General features: G+C 42.3%; 1 protein-coding gene across 1 annotated transcript; it reads left to right on the top strand.

The window, feature by feature from the left end:
- The first annotated feature begins 1,045 nt into the window (after positions 1 to 1,045).
- On the top strand, positions 1,046 to 9,634 carry LOC109519026 (profilin-2-like). The gene is made up of 3 exons (XM_019875276.1): positions 1,046 to 1,360; positions 5,566 to 5,761; positions 8,311 to 9,634. Exons 1-3 carry the CDS (start codon positions 1,229 to 1,231, stop codon positions 8,406 to 8,408), a joined length of 426 nt encoding a protein of 141 aa, XP_019730835.1. The 5' UTR covers positions 1,046 to 1,228; the 3' UTR covers positions 8,409 to 9,634.
- The last annotated feature ends 166 nt before the right edge of the window (positions 9,635 to 9,800 follow it).

The raw sequence follows: 9,800 nt of genomic DNA, 5'->3' as shown, positions 1-9,800 counted from the left end.
AAAAAAAAAGTTAAGATTGAAATGAAGGAAACTGCAAAAATAGGTTTGACACCCCTGGCTGTCACCTCAAAAGAAACACAGCAGAGATGTACCAGTTAACATCAGAGACATGAAAGACTATACAGTAATCCCTCGTTTATTGCAGGAGCTATGCCCCCAAAAGAACCTGTGATAAGTGAAATATGTGAAGTAGTCATCTTTATTTTTTTTTACAATTATTACATATACAATACAATACAATACAATACAATACAATACAATACAATACAATACAATACAATACAATACAATACAATACAATACAATACAATACAGTATTCAATGAAACCAAATATTAAACCTTTTTTGCACTCCGAAGCATTAAAAAAACAAACAAAAATATAAACATTTTTCTACAAACAACTGACAATGAAAAGATGTACAGAGATGAGGCAACGAGACTGTTGATATTAGTCGACAGTCCCTTGGCCAATCAGGATGCAGAACACAATGCACTGTAAAAAATAGGTGAAACGGCGATGCCGTGAAAGCTGAATCGTGTTATAGCGAGGGATTAATGTACTGAGAGCACATACGTTGAAATCATGATACGTCAGGACGTTGGTGCCAACGTAACTACACTTCGGCCTTTAACCGCCATAAACCACGCAGCGCTCGAACAAGTTTCGCTTTGCCACGTTGGCCATTATCGACGCGACGAACACTGATAGAATTTCTATTCTCGTGCATTTGTACAGTTCTGTTCAATGTGGTTTCACTTGTACTTTTTAACGTGGAGTCGGGGTGTCTGTTCACACGTGTTGAAACTTGACATTTGCGTACACTTAAAACCAGTCACATATAATAGTTTCTTTAGTCGAACGTGTTACGAATACACATGAATAAGTCATTTGTGTTCCAGAAAAATCACTTAAGTGTGATAGAGTGGACTGTATGAGGAGAATCACACAATAAAGTAGGTCGTATACGATTGTATTCATCCGCCATGTGTTATATTACGCAATGAAGCAACGGTCCAATCACCACCCTCGCGGAGTGATTTAATCAAGACTACACCCAAGTCCTTGTCTAGCCGCTGTGGCTTTTCTTGGGTGCCGAGAGTAGAAGAAAGCTGGGGGCCTGGAACTGACATCTACAGCGGTAGTCTCTCTTCCTTTGTCGGTGGAGACGCGGTGGTAAAACTTTCTAGACCCAGGTTCCTTTTATATTAGACCTATCGTCAGAAACCATGTCCGCCTGGCAAGGCTACGTGGACACTTTGATGGCTAGTGGCATTTGCAAGGACGCGGCCGTTGTTGGGTTCTGTGACAACAAATACGTCTGGGCGGCACATCCCGGCGGCGAGTTTGCCAAGATCACGGTTAGTATGCTCCTTCTCACATTTTTACAGTTACTTTTAGCCTCATAAGAAAACGCGCATAGCCGCGCGTGTGTTTGAGAAGGCCTCGTCGGGCGCTGTAGCACACATGGCGTCTAAGTGTTTGGGCTTCCGGTTTCAAAACTTACTTTTATTGGAACGTCTGATGTGAATTGCTTTTATAAACGAGATTAAGTGTCAAGTGGTAAGACTAAACATGACTAACGCGAGCTTCCGTGCGGCCACGGGGAGGCTAGCTGGCTAGCAGAGGCGTCAGCCATTTGGCGTTCGGAACCGCGCATTTGAGCCGGAAGCCGAAAGGCGTGACTGGTTTCCCGAACGTATCTAATTGTGCCGGCTTTTAACCAGTCTTTTGTTGGCATGAAAAGTATATTTTAATTGATTGGTGAAGTAGTTTGTTGTGAAACCAGTGAACTTCTAATTCTAAACATTATTGAGTAATTTTCGATCGTCCATTTGCCGTCCGGAGGGCGTTCTTCCAGTCTTATTCAGTTGACGTGGAGGGGAAATGCGAAAATGTTTCCACGGCCGAAAGATTATTTTCGTGTGTGCCTGGAAACATTAGCGTGGCACAATTCTACTCGTATGATCTCATTTTTTGGCGTTAGCATTACTTCTAAAGTTACCCTGGCTTCTCCATAACAATCATTTTTGTTAATTGTGTGCGTGTTAGATTGCGCTGTGAAAAGAAACGCTGACGAGATTGGTTTTCCGATTCTACGCAATTGTCGTGTACAAGCTTTGTGTAGTTTTGCCCCGTTTTACAAAGCCTGCTCCTAACATTAGCGCCAGGGCGTGGGCCACACTGGGTTACTGCATTTTCTTTGAATGGGTTTTCCCTCGTCTCGCTATTAAGATTGTAAGGGCAGAGTTTGGACTGGCAGCTGTGAAGCGCCCTGTCGTTTGTCGAATGCACAGGGCCCCACTTCGAAGCATGTCGCGAGGCTATCGCACAATTGCATTTCCGCTTCTTGAATGCACAAAGCATGTGCTGTGCTGGGCGGTGCTACCCAATGACTCTGCACTTCTGCTGTTAGACTTGACCCGTGCGATGCGTTTTAGCTCGCCATCCAATCTCTTGATGGCTTATCCTCAATGGTGCCACTGGTATGATGGAGACTACTCCAGCTGACTTTGTACGAGAAGCAGGTTACACCCTGAACTGGTCACCAGCCATTCACTCAAATTGACACCCACGGATGATTTACTGTTCAATTAACCTACCAGGCATGTTTTTGGAATGTGGGAGAACAATGCAGTGCCCTGAGGTAACTCGGAGGCACAGGGAGAACATGCAAAGTTGCAAACGCCACACAGAAAGGCCAAAGCCTGAGTTTGAACCCATGTTCTCAGAACGGTGCTATGCTGGTTGTGCGAACCAGTCTGAAGAAACTTATTGATGTGTGAAAGTTAAGATGGCAAGCTCCTCCATGTTTGCAACCATTGTTTTACACCATGCTGTACAGAAATGTCGAGATACACTTGGAAGCGAGAAATTTACATATTCAAGAACACGAGCTTTCTCCTTTTTTTTTTCTTTTTTTTTTTTGGCCGCTGACTGTCTTGCTCTACACTTCTGCCAATTAATCAGTAACAGTAAAAATAACATGGTTCAACCTTAAGCTTTTTTGATTGCTGGCCGGACTTGGCCACCAGAGGCCAAATTGTGGCCCTGCCGGAACCAGCACTGGCCCCGTATGATGCTTGCGTTGCGCTGATGTCTTGTGTCAGAATTTGGTCATTATCTCTTTAAATCTTCTATGAATCAGTGACTCACCAACTTTGTCTTGATGCAATGCAATGTCAATGATTGAACAAGCATGCTGTTGTGGGGGCATCACAAAAAAATGATTTGTAATAAAAGACAATTAATGTCATGATTCAAAGTCCAAGAAATTAATTTTTAATAAACTATAACTAAAATATTCTACATATTAAAGATTCATTTAATTACATCTGTGAAATATATGGACACCTTGTAGAAAATATCTATGAACACTGGATGCACCCATGTAATGACATACATGACTGACAGAAGAAGAAAACCCCAAAGAAGACCTTTGAATGGATATTTTTAAATTATTGGCTGACTGCAAAGCTGTAAATAAATTCAAGACTGATTGCTGATAATGTAAGGATCAAACCGCTATAGGCACAGATAGCAACCCCTGTCCAATTTGAAAATATTTGCGTGCATGATCGGAATGCAACGAAGCTAGCTGTTATGAGAGCGGCTGATGTTTCTATCGTTACAGTAAATGCAGGCGTATGCGGTTAAAAAGCACACACGCTTTAAATGCCAATATATGATATGGAAATACTTGACAGCGCCACACGGCATCTTTAGTGCTGTAGACCATAAAACCAGGGAGGGGGTTGGGGAACAGATCCCTTGTTCCCTGAAAAACTCACCTTGTCACTGTTTGAACTGAAGCCACTGTAAGAAGTATTGTTTTGGGGCTATCTTTTGGGATCCTTGTGTCGAGAAACTGAAGTGAGTGGAGGAGCTTCAAATCATTCAGACAGGCCATCGCCTTCGCAAACAGAAAAGTAGTGCTTTGCTGCCATCGTGAGTCATCTACACACATTGATAAACCTCTTTATAGGGGTGTCAATTCATCGCCGATCTTCATGATTTCGGGCAGGGTGGTGTGTGTTTTCAGAGGCGCTATTCAAGAACACAAGCTTTCTAGACAAAGGCGGCATGTAATGTGTTGTAAATTTTCCTTTTTGGTTTTTGTAGCTGTTACAGGTTTGCAGTGTTCCTTTTACTTACTGAACTGTCAGTGTACCTCGGGAAGTGTCATCATAAAATATACAGGAACGTACACGCAGTACTCACCCGACTTGTGAGTTGCATCTTCATGTACATGTTTTAAAGTTTGCACCCGGTACAGTTAAAAAAAGAAGCCAATCGTCGGCCGTGATGATAAGATGTAATGTGAACGTTTCCAATCACGTGATTAGATCAAGACTACTCTGGTAATTATGAAACATACTGTTGTATGCTTTTGGATGTGTGCCCAGGTAGTTGGGTCTGGTGCTGGAATTGGTTTGCATGAGTTATTTATTGCCTATGTTCTCGCGAGTATTGTCATTTTGTTTGTCCCATTTGATACTGGAAAATCATTTTTTGTTGCGTTTGGTCTGACGGTTACTTTCTTTGATTATTTTATTATTTTTTTTACTAATTTCTGGGTGCGTAATGCAAAACTGATCTTAGTTTTTCTTTCTTTAGTTTTTCTGTCACATTAAGTTTTAGAGCTGTAGGATTTCTGTTTTAAACGTGTTTATGTCAATAAAACATGTAAGTGACAAGCTTTGAAAAATAAAAGCTTAGAACGGTATGTCCACGGTTACTAGGTTAAGAAAAAAGCCATCTTAATTCCGACGATGCTAGCTTTCTCTTTGCACATATAGATAGTACTGAGTGATTTGGAGCCGCACACACCTCTTACCACACCATCACATCAATTGTGACTGCATGTTGCCATGACTTGAAAGATGATTCCAATCATATAATAAGATAGACAGACTTACCACAGGTATTGAGTGGAATTTTTACTTATCTGGTAAGCTGTGAAGGAAAAAAAAAACAAACAAGAACATACCGTGCTAGGAAAAAAAAACCTGACTGCAAATTTGGAATCAGCATGCCAATTTTAATCAGCAGAAAAATCTGAACAGCATTTTATTTTTGTTCCACGGTGTAATTGGCTGATTGTGCATCAGCGGCTGTGACTCCTCTTGCGCACAACCCACGGCATTGCAGTACATCAATCGGCCCTCGCTCCCTTTCATGCGCACACTTTTGTATTGTGTAATTGTGTCACAATTGCACAAAACGTCTCAAACCAAATTTTACTTTATGGTGGACTTGGTATGGTACGAAGGTGTATTATATGTCCCAAGTAATAACGCTTGAGATGCATGTTCAGAGTGGGGAGGTTTTGGGGGTAACAACTGTGTGAACCTTCTCATGCCACTTGGTGACAGTCTTACTCTGCGAATGTGTGTTCTGCATGCTGTTCGTAACCAGAAAATGTTTGTGTTATTGTCATTATAAACTGGGGAGGTTTTTTTTTTTTTTTTTTTTTTAAGCTACCAGTCTGTGACCCACACTTGTGTTCTGACCCACCAGATAAATACTGTTGTAACTGTACCTTTTTTTTGTTTGTTTTTTGCAGCCTGCCGAAATTGATATATTGGCATCGTCAAAGGATCGTGTAACATTCTTCACCGCTGGCCTGACCCTGGGAAATGAAAAATGCTCTGTACTCAGAGACCGCTTTAATGTAGACAATGAATGGTCAGTGGACATCCGGACAAAATGTGCAGGTGGAGGGCCCACGTACAACGTTGCTGTGAGCAGAGCTTCCACTGGTAAGTGCTGTGAGGTACATGACTGCCATCATAGAGTCCCTTGCCCTCATGCCCCCCGAGTGAACTGTCACCCTCTGTTCCATGCTAAGCTTGTTGGCAGAAAAACGTGTCCGTCCGAATTAGAGTGTTGTCTCGGCTAGCTTAGCTTAGCTGTTGACCTGTGTGGCGTAGGTTGCGTCGGCGCTGATTGGTTGAAATCAAAAGACGCGCTTGCGTACATGTTCTCGCTGACGCACGCACAGCAGAGAGCAGCGGACTATCTACTGCTGAGGCGCGCTTAGCTCGAGTGGCGTCGCCACAACAGTAATACCCTCGCCTCGCATTCTCATGGCCTCGCCATATCTCGGAGATTTCGAAATTTCGGCGAGAACGGAAGCCACAAAGGGTGCACGTGTGCACACAAAAGGAAGATTAATCATTGAATGTTGAGTATTTGAATAGCGTTTTGTGTAAAATAATTCATGCGTGATCGGCCTTGTGTTTATATATAATTTTTTTTCGCGGATTTTTCAGGGAAAAGTCCACTTTCATCCCTGCTGTTAATGAATTGAGCTGTGAACTTCTCAACTGCCTGTTTATAAACAGTATATTATCAAACTTAAAATTTTCACGAGAGGTTTTTCGAACCTCAAAAATACAATGTCATGCTGCAGATACTTCAAGCATGCTACTGAGCACTCGAAGGAAAACGTGACAAACAAGCTGGATTTGAGGAGACACAAGGAACATATGTAATAGAAACTTTTACCATAAAGTTGTATAAGCAAAGACTTACTTTCTTGGTTTAATTACCTGATTTTGGTCTGCTACAAGGTTGAAGGTCGGAGCCGAAGGTCACTGCTGATAGGTCGAATATGGGACATTCTATCAATTGTATTCCGCATATATTTGGCATTCACTTCATATCTCCTCAGAGTAGTGTCAATTACCACAACTCTAAATTTGACGCTCGCACACAGTTGTAGTTGTTCGGCGACAAGTGTATTGTTGCGTGCCACATGTACACATTTATTATTGGTCCTTCTTTGCTGGTGTTCATCAGCTTCCGTGTGGTGAACTCAGCACTGCAATTTTAAAATCTGAACACTTCCAGGAAAACCTAAATGTTACTCCCGGCTTTACTTGATTCTTGATGCACAACCCTAATATTACTGTATAATAAAATTAAATGAGTACAAGCTACAACAGACATGTTGTCATAAAATGAGGTCTCCGCCTCGAATAATATGCTGCCTGGTTGCTCATACTTCATTAAAGTCCTCCGGACATCAGGTGAAGGCGCTTATAAATCAAAAAATGTGACTCATACCCATGCGTGTTTTGGCTGGATAGCAGTGGCTAGGGATGTGTACCAAAGACGTTACCTTTTTTGGGGGGGAGTGTGTTTACAGATCGATTTGGGTCACTACTACAAGGTAGTAAGAACGACGCACCAGTGCACGCATACAATGTAATGGCATCACCCACTCGGCAGGATTTCACAAACACAAAAAAATTCCGGGTTTGGAAGCACCCCCCTGCGGAATTTATTTTGTGATTTCCTCGCTTGATTTTCTTCGTGGTTTCATTAAAGTAATTTCCGTTTTTTGGAGGCAGCCATGAACACCGCTCGAGTGGAACGGAAGAGAAGGCACGGAGACGGACAAAGACGTACAGTACCTGTATTTGTTGAGACTGTGAAAACCATTAATAAAGTCTGCGTTTAAACAAAATCACAACCACAGTCTCCTTTTTTCAACAAATACAGGTGGGTCTCTGTCTGTCTCCGTGCCTTCTTTTCTTCCGGTCAACTCGAGAGGCGTTCATGAACACCTCTGAAAAACGCATTGGCATTTCCTTGATTGTAGCTCCAACAGTACGATCAGATGTCAGTCGTAGTTATTCCTTTGTTGTGTATTCACAAATGATGAAATCACAATATAAATTCTGTTGGGGGGCTATAGAATTTATTTTGTGATATCCTCGCTTGCTTTTCAGTTTTGATATATTATTTTCAATTTTTGTAGTTTCATGGAAGTAATAGTTAGTTTACCTTTTTCGGAGGCGGTCTTGAACACCTCTAGAGTCGAAGGGAAGAAGGCACGGGGACAGACAAACACTACCTGTATTTATTGAGACTGCTTTAAAAAATAAACACCACAGCTCTCCATTTTTCGGAGCTGCAACACAAACATATTTAATTTAGCAGTGACACAATTCACTGAACCAACAGCAAGTTATAACATTCGAAGCATGTCTCCAGGAAGGAGCCATCTTGGAGTCGACATATTACCCTAATGACCATACACAAGACGCACCGGATTTTAAGGCGCTCGGTGAGCTTTTAAGAAAATGGAAGACTTTTTGGTGCGCCCTATAGTGCGGAAAATACTGTACAGCAAAGGACACATTGTGTCTGTCATTTGGAAATTGTTTGGTTACAGGCAAACTGAACCAAAGAAATGTCTCATCGCAAAAGATGTATAAGATTTTTTTCTTAATTTATTCCCCCCCCCCCTCCCTCACCCTCCATTTCATTTTGTGTTTTCTTTGTCCTTTTTATGTTATAGTAATGATTGTGGTCAAGGGCAATGAAGGTATCTACGGAGGGCAGCTCAACCCATTGGCATACGATATGGCCCAGCACCTGAGGAAGGCTGGCTACTGAAGCATCCTGTGCCAGGCCACCCAACCCACCAGCTACCTGTCAACCTACCACCCTGTTGCATTTCACACTTCCTGTCCTCGTTGCTCCTTACTTTTCTTCTGACCCCTTCCCCTCCCCCCAACAGAGTCTCAGCCCTTGTAGTTAATCCATAGCCAAGATGACAAATCTCGTCACTTGACAAAAGACCAGCAGAATGAAAGCCAAACACCTCATGTTTCTTTGGTGCCCATTGATACAAGTCCCGTATGCGCTCTCTTAGTGGCCACTGCCTATTTTTTTTTAAATATAAATGGGAGCGCTGAAGCAGTCGCTCATCACTTCCTCCTCTCCCACCAACGACTACATTGGACAGGGTCATGTTCACCCCCCCCAATAATGAAACACTTCAGACACGCACATCCTTGTCAAGGTGTAGTTTTGTTTCACTTAACCATCATCCAGCAGAGTTTTACTGTACCTGTACATGACGGCAAAAATCAATGGACATTCCAGTTACCTACTCAGGCACTTGATTCATTTTTTTTTTTTTTGCCAGTTCCTGTAATTTGTTTTATGAAAGGCTACCTACCATTTTGTGGGACAGGTCTCTCTCGCTTTCTAACCACCTGAAGCATGTGGTCTCCCCCCCACCCCCCTCCAGATAGGACCAAGTGTAGTAAAAGCTCGGAAGTTGAAACAAAACACCAAACGGGTTAAGTGGCAGGGAAGGTGAGCGCGGAGCTAGTTTTTTTTTTTTTGTGGGGGGGGGGCGTCCATTGTCCTTGCCCCTTTTCCGAAGCTGCACTGTATTTGGAAGAAATCCTCATTACGCTATGTTGACAACTGAAACTGTGGAATTAATTGCCTTTCTTTCATCGTCCACTGAGCGCAGAACCTACAATTGTAATGTCTTTGGGCGGTGGGTTGGATGGAACCAACATGTGCTTGATCCGAACCTGTGTATGCTGTGCCATAATGTAGAGAGGTCTGTTGCTCTTCTCAGATTAATTTTCCCTCCCATAACTTGTCCCCCCACCCCCCTCCCCGCAGCTTCAGCTCCACTGTTAAAGCCTCTTGTTAGCATCAGATCTCTGTTTCAAAGTCCCCGTTGCTGATTTCTGTTCTCACTTTAGTTTTCTTACGTCTGGGATAGTCTGTCAATGCATTGAATTTCACATGCATACAACCAAGAATGCCATATTGATTTATCTTGTTCAGACAGATCAAAAATAAATTTGCTCCAACCAGAGAAGTGTTTCCTGTTCTGCTCTTGAGTTTGTTCAAATTCAGAAGTGCTCTCACAAGTTTGTTACCAATGTCATTCATCTTTTCAGCGTATGGATTTAGAAAAATGGTGTTTCCTGATTTTTTTTTTTTCCTCCAGTGTTTTTATTGGAACTGCATTTGCAATAA

This window comes from Hippocampus comes, unplaced genomic scaffold, assembly GCF_001891065.2.
Source record: "Hippocampus comes isolate QL1 unplaced genomic scaffold, H_comes_QL1_v1.1 scaffold132, whole genome shotgun sequence".
NCBI classification, from domain to species: domain Eukaryota; kingdom Metazoa; phylum Chordata; class Actinopteri; order Syngnathiformes; family Syngnathidae; genus Hippocampus; species Hippocampus comes.
Note: the sequence above shows the minus strand (reverse complement) of the source record. Positions and strands in the feature narration are given on the sequence as shown.

Bases quoted from the DNA above. Each gene is read 5' to 3' on its own strand.
- LOC109519026 (XM_019875276.1), top strand. From the start codon at position 1,229: ATGTCCGCCTGGCAAGGCTACGTGGACACTTTGATGGCTAGTGGCATT. The intron at 1,361-5,565 runs GTTAGTATGCTC...TGTTTTTTGCAG, and splicing joins GCGAGTTTGCCAAGATCACG to CCTGCCGAAATTGATATATT. The intron at 5,762-8,310 runs GTAAGTGCTGTG...TTTATGTTATAG, and splicing joins TGTGAGCAGAGCTTCCACTG to TAATGATTGTGGTCAAGGGC.